At 49.3% G+C, this 16,772-nt stretch overlaps 1 protein-coding gene across 1 annotated transcript in view; it reads right to left on the minus strand.

Moving 5' to 3' along the window:
• Positions 1–6,669: 6,669 nt before the first annotated feature.
• MGAT3 (mannosyl (beta-1,4-)-glycoprotein beta-1,4-N-acetylglucosaminyltransferase) overlaps positions 6,670–16,772 on the minus strand; it is a 35,949-nt gene continuing 25,846 nt past the window's right edge. The window contains exon 2 of the mRNA XM_024199630.3: positions 6,670–13,806. Coding sequence (XP_024055398.2) covers positions 12,309–13,805 — 1,497 coding nt within the window. The 5' untranslated portion in view covers position 13,806 and the 3' untranslated portion in view covers positions 6,670–12,308. The remainder of the gene's footprint in view (positions 13,807–16,772) is intronic.

Below are 16,772 nucleotides of genomic sequence, written 5' to 3' on the forward strand. Positions count from 1 at the left end.
CAGGTCTTGAGTTGTATTTTAGGGATTGTTAAAACTCTGTTCTCTAAACATAATAAAAAAAATATAATTAAAAAATAAGTCATATATACATCCACATAATGTTCTTAAAGTAATAGATAAATTAAAATGGCATAGGGTTATAATAAAATACCTTATACTCGAGGTAATAAAAATATACAAGAGAACTTTTGACCCAATCAAATCTAATTTGTCAAACTGTCATGCTAAATTTCCATTAGCCTAAAATATTATACTGTACATTTGTTTCTTTTTCTTTTCCCCTGTTAAGGTGGGAAGATTGTTGGACCTCATGATGATCATTTACTTTAAGTTCAATCCATATTAAGATTTATAAGTAACAGGATAGAAGATAATGTTGAAAATTTAATCAATACTATGCTCACTGTGGTTACTCTACCTCTGAATAGAGATAGCAGGAATAGAAAGTGGACAGTGAAAATGCTCAGATATATAAAAAGACTTCCACAGGAGGAGAAATTGAAAAAATTGAGACTGTTTGTAGAGAAGAGACAAATAAGAGGGGAGATGACAGAGGTATGCAGAATGATTAATGGTATAAAGAAGGTAAATTATGTGCTCATAGTAATCCTTTCTCAACAGGGAGACTTCATTGAAACTGGAAAGCAACCTGATAAAAGGGTTTTACAAAAGGCATAATTTTCTTATTTGGTTCTATTCAATGTCTCCATAAATGATTTGAATAATGGCAATGAGAGTACACTTAAAGTTTGTGGACAATACTAAGCTGGGAGGGGTTGCAAGCGTTTTGGAGGTCAGGATTAGAATTCAAAATGATCTTGACAAACTTGAGAAATGGTCTGGAATAAACAGGATTAAAATCAATAAGGACAAATGCAAAATACTACACTTAAGAAGGAATACTCAGTCACACAAATGGGAAATGACAGCCTAGGAAGGAGTGCTGCAGAAAAGGATCTGGAGATGATAGTGGACCACAGACTAAGTATGAATCAACAATGTAATACTGTTGCAAAAAAAACCAAAAAAAAACCCCATCGTTTTGGGATGTATTAGCAGGAGTGTTGTAAGCAAGACACAAGAAATAATTCCTTTACTCTACTCAGCACAAATGAGGCCTCAGTTGGAATATTGTGTCCAGTTCTGGGTGCCACACTTCAGGAAAGATGTGGACAAATTGGAGAAAGACCAGAGGAGAGCAACAAAAATTGATAAAGGCCTAGAAAACATGACCTACAAGGAAGGATTAAAAAATTGGATTTGTTTAGTCTGGAGAAAAAAACACAACGGGGAGATGATAATCTTCAAGTACATAGAAGGCTGTTATAAAAAGGAGGGTGATAAATTGTGCTCCTTATCCACCGAGGACAGGACAAGAAGCAATGGGCTTAAACTGAAGCAAAGATTATTTAGGTTAGACATTAGGAAAAACTTCCTAACTGTAAGGGTAGTTGAGCTCTCTAGAACTAATTACCTAGGGAGATTGTGGAATCTCTGTCAGAGGTTTTTAAGAACAGCTAAGACAAATACCTATCAGGGATAGTCTAGATAATATTTAGTCCTACCTTAGTGCAGGGGACCTATTGAGTCCGTTCCAGTCCTACATTTCTATGATTCTATAATTAACCTGTGAAACTCACTGCCAAAAGATATGGATATGGCCAAGAGTTTAGTAGGATTCTAATTGGGATTGGACATTGATATTGGATAATGAGACCGTCCACAGTTACATTACATAGGATAAAAAAAAAGTCATGAGGGATATAAGCCCTTATACTTTTGGGAATAAGCTAACCACTGGCTGGTTCTTGCTCACATGCTCAGGCTCTAACTGATCACCATATGTGGGGTCGAGAAGCAATTTCCCCCCAGGTTAGATTGGCAGGGACCTTGAGGGTTTTTCACCTTCCTCTGCAGCCGTGTGAGTGCAGGTCACTTGCCAGGATTATCTGGGTATATCTCACATAATCATTTTCCTACCTTTGTGGGGGACTCAGGCACTGGTGCACCTTGCTCTCTGCCTGTGACACATAATAGTCTAGTTTCTTGTGGGCTGTAATAATTTCAGTAGTTGGGTTTAGTGTGCAAGAGCTGGGTGATGTGGGTGGCTTCTGATATATGGGTCAGAATGAATGATCTGGTGGTCCCTTCTGATCTCAAACTCTATGACACTATGACTGAGAAGAGATAGACAGAAACTTCCACTATGGGGAGGTTTTTCCATAATTGTTCACTATGGGATTTCTTGCACCTTCATCTGAAGTATTGGGTGCTGGCCGCTATCAGAAAGGGAGGTTTGGACCAGGTGGACAATTGTTCTGATCTGGCATGGCAATTCCTATGTCTACCATGTCTTCATCATTAATCTTAGAGAGCAATATAGCCATAATTTATTCCATTAAGCGCATGCGTGTGTGTGTGTGTATACACAAATACATATAAAATACATGGAAAATTAGTTTTTAATCTGAGAGAAGCGATGCACTTCAGTAGAGAAGTTTACATATTTTTGTCTGTAATAATTGAATTAAATAGATCATCTCTTTAACGCCTGTCCTGTCTGTTTTTCCGTACACCATGGATTTTTACCAAAACTAGAGTTTAGGACAACTATAAAAAAAGTCATAAAACCATATTCACTCCAGCACAGATTGGTTATCTAAATTACTATCTTTCACCTACACCTAAAGCCCCTTTCTCAGGCTGTCAGTATATTTCAAAACAAGGATGCTAAAGTCTTGAATACAGTTATGTAAGTGATCAATCTGACAGCCACATAATGTCTTTTTTCTAGGGTCATAAATTCTATCCATGCTATTAACCATGAAGTAATTGGGCCAGATTCTCTGCTGGGGTAATGGGCACAGCTTTGTTGAAACCACTGGAGCGGTGCCCATTTACACCAGTGATTAATTTGGCCCTTGTGTCCATAGCATGATTATATATGTATATATATAGTTGAGAAGCACATAATCTGTCTGTAACTCTCCATGCAAATGACCAGAGATTCAAATAAGCTAGTGAAATCTTTACTTGCTTTACCAGAGTAATCCAATATGGCTCAAGTCTGCAAGGTGGCGAGCACTCTTGTCCTGATCCACCAAAGCACTTAAATCCATGCCTAAATTTAAGCATGTGGGTGGTCTCACTGATCACCTTCCACTATCAATCCTTAGAAGAACTTGCTTAGTAGAAAATAGAGAGCTCCATTTGTCCATATAATGGAATTGTCACAGGGCAGAGGAAAACCTTATGATCAAGATCTGAATTGTAACTTGTAAAGCTCCCTAGAGCTTTTGATCAGAAGCAGACCCTCCTATAACCAGATAAATACATTCTCAAGAGTAAAGAATTGTTTCTTATGCTTAAAGTTAGTAAATAGTTTAATACTTATTTACAGACCTGGAGTTGAGGGAAATTCATATCCCCAAAGAAATGTCTAAAGGACCAAGATCAGGAATAGATAAGTAATATATTTATGGTAACAATTGATCAAAAAGAAGGTAAGAGGCAAAAAATGAGAAATAATGAATAATACGTTGTGCCTTCATAGCACTTTTCCCATCTACAACTACATTTATTGGCTTTACAGAGTTGGTGGCCTTTTAGACGTTCATTAATATCTTTTGTTCATTTATCTTGTTTAAATCAAATAAACAACTTTGAAACCTCCAGATTGTACATAGGCCAATCTTGTGTTCCTGTCTGTATTATCATCCTTGTCTTCCCCTTCCTCTTCTCTGTTTTGTTCTACACTCACTTATACCATCTACTCTATTCAGATTGTTAAATCTTTGAGGCAGGCCTGTTCTGGTGGAAACCTGCTGCTGATATGGGCATGGATCAGGGAGAGATTTATGCCATCTCCAACTGATGTTTAAGGACTGTGAAGAATTTGCCAGATACCACCAGAACCACACCGCTTTCCAAGGCTCAGGCACAGGGCAAGCCCATTCCAGCACAACCTGTCCTTCATAATGAAAAGAGAACTTGGCTCTGTACAGCTTCTCCAGGATGGCTTGGGTTACTGTTCTGGGCAGGTCTCAACCCCTGCCTCAAATAATCAGGACCAGGCTCCCTTTCTAAGGACAGTAGAGGCTGTCACCTGTTCCTTTGGAATGAGGCTCACCTATCCCAGGGTCAAAACACCCTGTTCAATTGCTGAGCACCTGGAACCTTTCTCATCTTTAGCCTTCAAAGTTCTCGTTTGAATATTTGCTACTGCCACCAAGATCTGCAGCTGCAGGGGCTCTGTCTGGGCCCACACTTTAGGCTTCTGGACCCCAGGCGGTGGCCCTTCTACTCATCCAGCCATAGCCCCTGCCTCTTTCATTGTCAGCAACAGCCAGGTATGCGCCTGACACTCAGCACCATCCATTTTTAGGGCTAGCTGATTTGGCAGGTGAGCTGGTGGATTCCAATGGATGTCTAAGAACACTGTACTTCTATCTATATCAACCAACAACTTCTCTGGGGGCTGATAAGCGTCAGCAATGCAGTGGTGCCAGCCATGGAGTTTAAAAAAAAAAAATCATGAGTCCAGACCCCACCTCCCAGAAATCATGATTGCTCCCAAAATCATGAGATTTTTAAACAAGAATTCTATTGTGGTTTCGTTGGTCTATCTTTTGATTTCTGAACTCTCCCCGCTCATTGCGCGTGTGTGTGTGGCCCACTCTCCCTAGTGTATTAGAGGTGACTGGCCCCTGCTGCAGGAGCTCTTGCCCCCATATCTCCTCTGCGTAGCAATTAATTCTGCTCCCAACCTCCAAATCAATCCTGTCCCCCACAGTCCACACATCAGTTCTACCCCATCATCAGGTTTGCCCATCCCCATCATTTCTACCCACCCAGCCCCTATCCCCCATCAGTTCAGCCTCCCCAGCCTCACCTCTGCTCCTCCTGGGATTCCTCACCCCTACTCTCCCAGGCCTGGGGCAGAGGCAGCCGCAGCAGGGTCCCCTTGTCCCCAGCCAGACTGGGGGTGGGCAGCTTCAGGGTTCTTCACCCCCTTTGCTCCCTTCTCAGTGGGGATGTTTCAGGGAGGGAGGGGTGAGGCACAGAGGAGCAGGAAGAAGAGGGAACAGAGCCACCCCCAGCTGCTGAGTGCTTTTTGCTTCTCCTCCTTTCCTGTGAAAATGCAGTCAGGTGGCTGCGGGAAGTGGGAGGAAGCTGTGCCTGTGATTGGCTGCTGTACCCCAGGAGGTGGGAAGGTGGAGCAGGCAGACAATGAGAGGGGTACTCCCCGAGCACAGCTGAAATTCGCAAGAGGCCTGAAACCTGTCATCTCCAGACTGGCTCCTGCCCTGGATGAAAGCCTGTTGCTCACAGCAAAAGCAAGAGAGCCGACAACAATGCCATAGGATGGATCTGCTTGATGCTTAATAGGTTACTCCTGGGGGAGTTCTGCACCACTGTGCAGTGCAGAATTTTGCAGAAATTAATGTGTGTGCAGAATTTCCTTCCCCCCCCCCCACAGAAATTGGCTGTGGAGCTGCTAGCCACCACTAGGGGGTGCCGGGGGGGTGGAGGGAAGGAGAGGGAACTAGAGGGTTCCTGGCAGCTGCAGTTCCCAGCATGCCCTGAGGGAAGAAGAGGGTGGCACATGGGAAACTCCATGCAAGCCTGGGACTGAGCATCAGGCTGTTTCTCCCACTGGTTCCCTGGGCTCTGGGGGGGGGGGGGGGAAGGGCGAGCAGGTATCTGGGCAAGGGGGGCCCTGCAGCTGGGCTCGGGGCGGGGGAAGGGGGCAGAGAAACAGGAACTGGGTTGTCATAGGGGTTTCTTTAACTCTCTACTCCTGGGGGAATTTTTGTGTCTGTATTGTTACAGCCATACTTGCTGACAGGTATTTCGAAATAAATTATCAAAATAATTGAAACTGGCGTGATTATGTAGTGTGATTTTGACAAATACCATTTGCAGAATTTTAAAATGTACGCAAAAGTTTTAATTTTTTGGTGCAGAATTCCCCCAGGAGTAATAGGTCCCTCCAATCACTGAACTATGTTGGGGGCAGCGTGTCTATGCTACAAGGATGGTGTGGCTGCCATGTGTGCGCTACAACTGCTCCTTACTGGTTGGAATACAGCGTGTCACACTTTTTTACAGTGTAGCAGTTCCCACACCTGGATGAGCTAGTGAAGCCACTCTTTCGGGTACGGGCTATCCTGGGGTGAACAGGGGTTGGGGACCCACTGCCCTGGGTGAAGGAAATATATCAGACCTACCCTTTTACAGCCGTTCCCTCAAAGGGCTGCAAGGCCTGATTAAGGGAGGAGGGGCTCCTAGCCCTATAGACATTTATGGGGCCTTGGGCTATCACTAAAGAACATTCATTGTGTAAAAGGACACTGCTAGCCAACAATATTATTACAGACATGACAGAAATCCTGGCTCACAATTGCCAAAAAACATCCATGTGATTATGCCTACACTGCCCTGGGCTCTATTGGGTGAAATATATCAGACTTGCTCAGTGGGGTGCATGAGCACCCTCTGTTGGCTGAGCTAGAGCAGTTGCTCCTTTAAGTCACTGGGTAGAATATTGCTTCTGCATTCCAAGGTTCTAGTGTTAAAGCCCCCAAGTGGTGCAGGGTTACTCAGGAATGGAAGAGATGTGCCACAGCCAGAGGCAGCACCCTCTTTGCCTCTTTTCCATGGGTTCCTGACTATGTGGGCTGAAATAAAGACAGCCACAGACACCATCTGGTTTCCCATCATACTTTGTAAATTTTTTATTATTTTTATCATCTCCTTTTAAAGTATCCCTTTAAGGGTGAAATGAAATCCAACCATTTACAGAGAAAATGATTTCAGAATGTACATTTGATTAATCCTTACAAAAATTAATTATTACTGGTGTTTATAAATTACAGGGTTGTTGTTTTTTTTGGCAAGTCCACGCATTCCTTTGCCAAAAGAGGGCGCTCTGGGCAACACCACAAGTCAGTTCCCTGGATAGCATCAGTCCCATGGGAATGCTAGTGCATTGCTCCACAGAGGATACTGCTTGATCATTCCTGCAGGAATGAGAATGGACAGTGGTTTGAATTCTCAGTTTGGCTTTTGGCCTTGTATTCATCCTTTCTATACCATTGGTTGCAGCTCTGATATTCCCAGTGTATGTGTATTGCATTATACTCTCCTCCCTTTTCTTGACAGTTGGGGTTAAAACCCCTCCCATTTTTTTCCACCCCACATTTATACTCCTATATTTTCACATTAAGGGTGAGCTCCTCCAACTTCTCAGAGAGATTGAAGTTTTTTTGTTTGTTTTTGAACTCTGAACACAAAGACCAAAGGATTTGGGGTCCCTTCCCCTTCTGCTCCCTCCTCCCCAGTTTTAGAGGTCTATAAATCCAGGCTGACCTTTCCCTTGTCCACTGCCTTCCTAACCAGTGTTTACTAACAGGACCAGGAATGACCAGCTCCAGGGTTCTCACAGTGCAGATCTGCGGCAGCCATGAAAGTCAATGAAGAAAGGGGGTGACAAAGGGACATGAGGTGGGGTGGTTCCAGGGTGTGAGAAGAAGCTATGGTCTCAGGAGGATACCTTGCTTGAGGATAACTGGAAAAAATGCTGCTCTGAGCTCCACCAGCCTTGCCCCATTAATGGGATGAATCAGAGCCTCTCCATTTGCCACCCTCAGCATATAAATGATACGTTGCACTGTGTCCCCTGGCTGGAGGCAAACAGGAGTTCTAGGGAATACCTCAGCCCCAGGAACATACTGCAAATATTGGAGGAAAGAACACTAAGTAGAGAACTGTGATGTTTTCCTTTTCATAATAAACACAGAGCCGTAAAAATAATCCGATTCTTTGTCTCCTGTTCCCCTAGGGATATCATACTCAATCTGGCTCTGAGCATCACCAAGGTTTGCCACCAGCTCCACTGATGGGATAGGGAGAAGCCCCTTCAAGCCAATAAGTCCAGTAAGGGGGACCCACCTGCTCCAACACCATGTCCACACCCCCACTTATAAATAACCTGGAAAGAGTCCGCCTCTCAGGACTTAATGTGGGGGGATGGGGTGAGAGAGCCTTGAAAACTACAAAGGAGCAGGGGACATTAATACAACAGGCTGAAACAGACACGCAGCAGAGTGTAAGTCCCAAAAATTGCAGAGGCTGCCTCATCCGTGTTCAAATTAAGAAGGGTAGTGAGGGGTTAAAGGTGAAAAGACACTTAGCCATGAGTGAAGCAGCAGCTGTCTAAGAGTTTGTGCGCAAATAGGAAGTGAGCTGTACTACTCATTCTCAGTTGTGATTGCTGCAACAAATAGCATATAACAGCTGTGAAATCCTGTCCCAGCCCTTCCCTCTTGTCATTAACCACGTCCCAGATACAGGTTTGGGTTTTTTAAGCTTTCCCTTCTAAACTCCATTGCAGCATCTTCAGTGCCAGATCAAGACTCAATCAAAGAAGCCAGACTGCTCATATCAATGGTTTGTGGGAATGAGGGCTCTGGACCAATCCTTATCATCACACCCATTTCTCCCTTGCCACAATTTGAGACCCTGCACTTTTGTGTTGCTCCTTGTTCAAGCTTAATCTGTCTCTCTCTCCTATAGGCACCCATCCAGCTATCTGATCAAATTACATATGTAACCTCTGCTTCCCATTCCTTCAGGGCCTGGTTGGGGCAGATTGCTGGCCTGAGAAATCAACCAGCAAGAGCCCGTTCCCAAAAGTCCCACCCGGCTGCCTTCAAGGGATGATGGAAGTGGAAGATGTTAAATCCACAAGAGGTCAATTTCTCTAAACCCAATCAAGAGAGGATTAGCCATGCAAGTTAAATACCACAGATATAAACTGGTTTGGCTTTAAACTGAACAATTACAAAAATGAAGAGTAAAACCGAACACATTTCTCCTGAAAGTCCCTCAACACAGAAGCCTGTTTCAAATTTCATTTCTAACTAACTAGTGAGGAGGGGGCGGGGAGAGGGACTTTGGGACGGAGAGCCCTCTCAAGAGTCCCCAGAGGAGCTCAATTCTTACCGAGTTACAATGGAATCTGTTCCTCATGCCTGGGGGACCGGGGAGGGGGAGGGGGGGAGAAGTGTGGCTGTTAGTGAGAAAAGGGAACTGAAAGAGAGAGAGGGAAGAGGGCCAGTGAGGAATTAAGGGAGGGAAGGGGAACAAGCAGGCCATATCTCTGTGCTGGATCAGGCCTAGCTACTGCAGCGATGGGTGCATTAGAAATTCACAACAGGCAACTGCAAAACCCTAGACAAGGCAAGCACGCCCTACAGTGCAATGCGAAGCCCAGAGAGCCCATCGAATGGAAGAGGGGAGGGGACAATGGGGAAAAGGTGCTGTGCCAGGGGAGGCGGTACAGTACTGTGGATGTATTGTGGTCTGCTTGATCCCACATCGCTTCCTATCCAGCAAGATTGCTGGTGTTAACCAGATGTTCTAAATCCACCCCAGATTAGTGGCTAGAACTGTGCTGCAAGGAAGGGACTCAAGTTCTAGCTATATGGTGTCATCAAGGCAGCTGACCACCTCCCAGCATTATGGAGTTTGCAGACAAAGATATATAGTGTGTGTGTCTCTCTCTCCCCTCCAGTCAGCAGGGACTGGACTTTGGTTTGTTTGTTGTTTCTGTGGAAAGGCGGAGTCAAAGCAGAGGGTCTGAGGGCAGGTTCTGGGCTCTCACTCTTTCTCCAAGAATGAAAGAAAATGAGCAATGGCTGGGTCCCTCCATACCTCTCTGCAATATCTTGCACCAGGCCCTCGTGGTGATGCATGGTGCTCTCCCTCTGCCTCCACCTAGGATTGTAGTACTGCCCAGCTGTCTATACCCACTGCTGCAAAGTCTTCTCCCCTAACATATGCCCCTCTTTTTGCAATCACCCTCCAGTTCCTGTAAGTCATGCGGGTTCCTTCACCGTAATCATGAACTCTCTGTGGCAGACTGGCCTGTAGACCCCGCTCTGCGAGGTGCCACCCCTCTGTCTGAAACACGCCTCCTTCACACCCTAGCTGATGGGTCATGCAGATAAAGCTCAGCTTGGGCAGCACAGCAACAGCTTTCTCCCAGGGGTGAGGGTGGAAATCTCCCCTTCTCCCATTCCGTGGGCCAGCCTTCAATGATCTCAGGGAGCAGACAGTAGTGGGCGATGATAGCAGTTGTGAATAAAGTGAAATGATGTTTAGCCTCTTTCGAGCACCTGTCATGGGACTAGGAGTGAGATAAGATTAAACATGACTCAGATCAGTCAAAAACCAAGGGGTTCCAATCTTGGTGCTTTATGTTGTTCTATCTCAAGTGTACTTTGGACCCACAGCTGCTGGAAAAAGGAATTTAGTTAATTCAGAGTGCTAGGGGAATAGATACCAAGATAACATAAGAACCTTAGAAATACTTATAGGATCAGGAGGAAGGCACAACCTTAGAACTGAGCTCTAGGACCTGTCACTTTCCCCCAGACAGACGGAGGAGGGAGCACAAAGGTGGGGGGAAAGAGAGTAGCAGAAATGGGAATCCAGGCAAAAAAACAAGGATGGTGAGTCCTGATCGTCAGGGTGATTTACGCTCCCACTGGCAAAGAAAGCCCCCTCTCTTCAGCACAGCTGGCCTGGCTGGTGGGGGATGATCGCACCTTGTAGGGAACATTCCCTTTTCTCCCCCCATGCTTATTCCAAACAAGAGGGTGGGGAATCATGTTTCCATCATTTCTCTCTTCAGCGTACTCTCTCAGCTGGAAGAATAACATAGCTTCACCCTGCTACATGCTACGGATTGGGCTCCATACACACTACGGAGCCATTTGCTCAAACTGGGAGAGGGGGAAGGTGGCTGTCACCCCAAAGAACCAAGAGAGCCGAGGAAAGAAACAAGCCCTGTCATTAAAAACCCGGTGGAGGGGCAACAGGGATGGAGAGCTTAGCTCGCTGGCTCCAATTGGTTCGGCTCTTAAATCCAGTTCTGTCACTTCCCCTCCTCATTGCATGACTCTCCACACAGTCCAGACAAGGAGTCTGGATCACGCATCCTCCCAGCCACAAGGCGGCAGCGTTCCAGGAGTAATTCCCCAGCGGATTCTCTGTGTCCCTGGGGCGGGTGCTGTGCCTCGATGCAGTCTGTATCCCACTGGCCCCAACACCCGGGCTAGGCTGTAGGGGGTTGGGATTTCCCCTTCCCCTCCCTTTTACTCCAGGGAGAAGAGGATTAACCAGCACTTGTACTGTATTGTTATATGGGGGAGGGAGGCTCCCTGCCACAGACATTGCCAGCAGTGCCTCCCTAAGGTTGTCCCCATTCTTACCCCTTCTCCAGAGCTGGTTCTGAATAGGCCCATTTATGGAGCACTGGCACGCAGAGCCTACAGCTTCCCAGCCTCCCCCTATACCCAGTAGGCTTGTAGAGGGTTCCCTGAATATCCTTAACCCCTAAGTAGATAGCAGAGCTTCTGAATCCTGCCACTCTCCCACCCCTCTCACACACACACATGCACTCTGCCACACATCTGCCAAATCCATGCACATTAACACTCGTGCACACACTAATCCACACACTTGTGAACACAACACACAATCAACCTAGTGAAGACCCCTGCAGCTTGCTCCTCTGACGAAAGCAGGTTGCTGGGACACAGCCTGAGGCTTTGTGGGCAGAGCTAAGGTGTGGGGTGCAGCGCGACAGTGAGGTGGGGGTAGGGAAGAAGTACAAGCACTTGTGTTCCACCCCACTTCCCTTTTCTGCAAGCTCCAGGACCAGCAGCACATTAGACAAAGAGTGGAGCCCAGGAGAGATGCATTGACATGAGGTTGGTAGAGGGAGGCTATGTTTTAAAGAATACCAGGTAAAAAAATAAATGCCTATAGAGATGCTTTTGCACATGTACACACAAACTCACATGAACACGCGTGACACACACATCCACTCACATGCACATGATCATACATTCGCCCGCCCACTCACATGCTCATTGACAAGTCCAGACTCACATGTGCATGCAACCTGTTCCGCGGTGGGGGCAGCTGCTCCCTCTGCCCACCCTCGTGTAGGAAAATCTGCCCCCTGGATAAGATCTCTCCACCCTGCAGGCAAGATTGAGGAGGTGTGCCATAGTCTTTTTGCCTTCTGCAGGGCCAGTTCCCATTTCCTCTCCTTCCCTCTGGCCCTCGTTAGTGTGACTGGGAATCCCACCCCAAGTCTCACTCCTGGAAAGGCAGAGAATGCAGAGAAACTACGCACCTCAGCTGGAAACAAAATGAAGAAGGAAAATAAAAGAGACACCTCACTCTTTCCCTTTGCTCTAATGTTCCCATTTCCCATGCAAGTCCCGCTCCCTTCATCCAGCCCCTTCCGCCCGCCGGTAGGGATTCTCCAGCAGGTAGTGGAACCGCTGGTAGTTCTTTAGCAGGTACTTTGGGGCATACATTTGTTCCTTGGGGTCAGCAGGGGGGTACTCCTGGGTGGTGCCGTCGAACCAGCCACCAGTCCGGATCAGTTCCCGGATGTAGTTGAGGTCCCGCTTGTCCTCGTAGTCACCCCAGCGGGGGAAGTCCCCGTTCTGGGCTGACACCAATTTGAAGTAGATGCCCTCTGGGGTGAAACACCAGGAGCAGTGCCAGCCAGCAAAATGGAGGGGGCTGCCCAGCGACCACTGCACCAGAATGTGGCCTGTGCTGTTCTCATACTGCCGGAAGCCAGGCATAGTATAGTACTCTCTGCGGCGGAGGCGGATCCCATCCGTGGCGTAGACGGCATGCAGCATCCCCACTGTGCAGCCAGAAACCACCTCTAGGGTGCCGGGCTGCTTCCAGAAGAAGCCATAGAGGGACTTGCGCATGTGGAAAGCAAAAGGCTCCGTCCAGCCATCGTAGAGCTTGAGGAACAGCACGCCATCGCGGGCCGGGATCTCGTCCGCATCGTCAATGATGAAGATGTCGTCCGGGCGCAGGTTGCGTAGGCGGGAGGTGCCGTCCCGCGTCAGGAAGGTGCGCAGGTAGTCATCGGCGATCCAGCCGTCCTGGCGCCCACCGGGAGGGAAGTGGTCCAGGAAGACATAGAGCACCTTGTGGCGGATGTAGTCGAAGGAGCCATTGAGGAGCATCTCGCGGAACTTTAGTGGGCGCGCCTCGCCATAGGCCGTGAAGTTCGACTCGCAGACCACAAAGGCGTCCACTACATCACCCAGCTCATGGAAACGGGCTTCCAGGAGGTCGAACTCATGGTTGATGTTGATGGCATTGATGACCCGCCGGGGTACATCACGTGGTGCCAGCCGATCCTTGGTGGGCAGGTTTGAGTACTGGACCACAGTGGGCACCCCACAGCTAGGGCCATGCCAGCCAGGCAGGCACACACACTCCACCCACTTGCGCCGCTTTGTGCCGCTGTTGCTCAGCGGCTTGCGAGCTGGGTGCCCCGAAGCAGCACCATCTTCTCTCTCGTCCGTCCGGCCTGCTGGTGGCTTCTCCAACATCCTGGTGCCTGGCTTGAAGCAGACGCCGCCAGCTTTGGTATGGACAAAATATTCTGACGTGTCTTCCTGCAGTACAAACTCAGCTTTGTGCAGCTCCTCGCTGGCCCTGCTGGGTGGCAGGGGCTGGAGCAGGGGTGAATGGGAGTATAGAGGCGTGCGGAGAAACTCCGGCCCTCCTGGCTCAGGGCTGACCTGCGGCGTGACAGGTGCATTGTTCCAGAAGAAGCTGTAGGGGCTAAGCGAAGCCAGCTCCCGGGGGAAGGTGACGTAAGAGAGGGCCTTGAGGAAGTGCAGGACGGAGATGAGGCAGAGACCACCCATGCACAGAGTCAGAAAGAGCTTGTGGCGTCTCATCTTCATCCTGAGGAAAAGCCAAAGAGAAAAGTAACATTCAGTTATTAGTTGGCTGCAAAAGGTCCCTGGACCACTGGGGAAAAGAGTGTTGTGTGGAGCCCAGGATATAACCAGAGTGAGGTCCAAACTCAGATAGAATAGGCTCTAGCTGGAATCTTTCCCTCAAATCTTGGGGAGGTCTAATCCAACCCAATTCCCTCCCTCCCATTCTCACCAGGCCTGCCACCTTTGCTAAGTTCCCTCTTGGAGTTAAGCAAATCTGACCTCCCCAGGCCTGGGTGCTGTCTTTAGACCTGATATATTCTAGAACATTCCATTAGTGTCCCAGCAAGGGGATGGGAAGCATGGAATTCTAGGCACCTCTGATCCAGTGAAGTCTCCAAGCTCAGCAGATTTAATTAGAGCAGATGGCAAGGTGAGGACAGAATACAGAGAGCTCACTCATATGGTATATCACCAGAAGGTTACGGGGCTGCTGGAAGAGGGGCTAGAGAGTGGTCAGGATGAGGGGCAAGGAGAATAGAAGGTTGAGGCTGAAAAGAAGTCATAATTGGAATGGAGTGTAGTGTATGGGACAGGGGTGGGCAAACTTTTTGGCCTGAGGGCCGCATCGGGTTTCATAAATTGTATGGAGGGCCGGTTAGGGAGGGGGACGTGGCCCGGCCCCCACCTCCTATCTGCCCCCCCTGGGACTTCTGCCCCATCCAACATCCCCTGTTCCCTGACGGCCCCCCCGGGACCCCTGCCCCATCCATACCCCCGCTCCCTGTCTCCTGAACGCCCCGGACCCCCGCTGCCCCATCCAACCCCTCCTCTCATTCCTGACGGTGCCCCTGGGACCCCTGCCCCATCCAACCACCCCTTCTCCCTGTCCTCGGAACCCCTGCTCCTGACTGCCCCCTGATGCCCCATCCAACCATCCCTCCTTCCTGACTGCCCCCCCGGGACCCCTGCCCCCATTCAACCCAGTTCCCCCCTGACCGCCCTGACCCCTATCCACAACCCCAACTCCCTGACCACCACCCCGAACTCCCCTGCCCTCTGTCCAACCCCCCCTGCTCCCTGCCCCCTTACCGCGCTGCCTGGAGCACCGGTGGCTGGCGGCACTACAGGCGCACCGCCCAGCTGGAGCCGGGCCACGCCGCTGCCGTCATCACCATGCAGCACAGAGCACCGGGTCAGGCCGGGCTCTGCAGCTGCACTGCCCCAGGAGCTCACAGTCCCGCTGCCCAGAGCATTGTGCCAGCGGCGGAGCGAGCGAGCTGAGGCTGCAGGGGAAGGGGAACAGCAGGGGAGGGGCCGGGGGCTAGCCTCCCGGGCCAGTAGCTTGGGGGCCGGGCAGGATGGTCCCGCAGGCCGGATGTGGCCTGTGGGCCATAGTTTGCCCACCTCTGGTATGGGAGAAGGGGCCTTAAAAACATTTAGCTAATGATCTCAATTTCTGGGGTATGGGAGATACCTGAATCCCCAAAACCATTTGGAGGGTCATCCACAACACATGTCCTAAAGAAATCCTCTCACTCCCAGGAAAAGCTACTCAATGCTGAGCAGGGAGAGTCTCAAAATTAATCTGGCCTCATCTTTTCTCTCCCTTCCACCTAAAGTCCATTGGGCTACTGGACTGTTACTCAACTCCTTTGCCTTCCATCTCCTATGTGTTAGGGGCTGAACATGTTGCCTCTGGAGCAAGGCAGTGTAAAAATAAAAACAGCTGTCACAGCTAGAACCATCGTGTCAAGGTGATGGGTCCAAGAGACTGAAAGACAGACCACAAAGGAACCTAGAAGTGCTCACCCCCTCTTTCCAGGCAATAGAAAATATGTTGTCCATCCCATTTATCCACCTGCTAATCTCCCCGTCTAAGAGTGGGACAGGAGAGCTGTTGTCAGATGGGAAAGTAGCAAGCAGCAAAATCCAGACAGAAGATATGAGCTCCAGGGCCGGCTTTAGCTTTTTTGCCGCCCCAGGCAAAAAAGCCTCCGGCCGCCCCCCCCCGCCGGCCCCCGCCCCCGGGGGGGGGGGGGGGGGGGCCGGGGGCCTGGGGGGAGGGCAGCGAGCCCCAGCTGGGGCTCTGCTCTCCCCCCGGCGGCCGGGGGGAGGGCGCCGGGAGGGGGGAGGGGAGGGCGGCCAGAGCACCGGGGGGAGGGCGGCGAGCCCGGCCGTGGCCCCGCTCTCCCCGGCGCCTGGAGTGCCGCCCCAAGCACAAGCTTGGTGGGCTGGTGCCTGGAGCCGGCCCTGATGAGCTCCCACCTCACCTCCCTGATCCCCCACTATTCCACACAGGAAAAGGCATTCACTCTTGCTAGGTGTGGAAGAGGAAGTATATCCTCTCCCCAAGGGTCAGCAGGCTGGGGGGGGGGGGGGCGCTGGGAAGATGGGCCAGGAGCAGATGACCTGTCATCATGATAAAGGGACTGGACCCCTCATTACAACATGAAACTCTATGCAAAATCTCATTCCCCACTAGATGAACACCAGGGTGGGGCTGGGGGTGGAGGAGGGATCGCCTCTACCTCTGAAACTCAGGCTCAAAGGAGAACTAAGCCAAACCATTTACAAAAACTTCAACTCACAAAAAGGCGAACAGACAAGCTGGTGCATCAGTGTAAACCACAAGCACGTCATCTTGCTGCTCCAGAGTTTACACTGGCTCCTCCTTGGAATACTGAGGCTGATTCGATCTCTTTGTCTAAGCAGTGAAAGTCCTGCCTGAGACTGCCACGTGAGAGAGCACCTCTCCCTCTGCCATAGCTACATGGACCTGTGAGACTCAGCCAATCGTGCACGAGACTGCCCTAGACTATGGAAGGCACTTCCGCTAGAGGCAAGAAGGAGAACTGATCTTACCTCAGTCAGGGCCAAATGCCAAGTCCAGAGTTCCACTGCTACAGCAATGAGGAACACAAAATACGTAGATGGAAGCTGACGCTGAAGGAAGAAAGGAGAGGAGGGCATACATCTTGGTTGGAACAA

Source organism: Terrapene carolina, unplaced genomic scaffold, assembly GCF_002925995.2.
Source record: "Terrapene carolina triunguis isolate 2854851 unplaced genomic scaffold, T_m_triunguis-2.0 Scaffold247, whole genome shotgun sequence".
Taxonomy (NCBI): domain Eukaryota; kingdom Metazoa; phylum Chordata; order Testudines; family Emydidae; genus Terrapene; species Terrapene triunguis.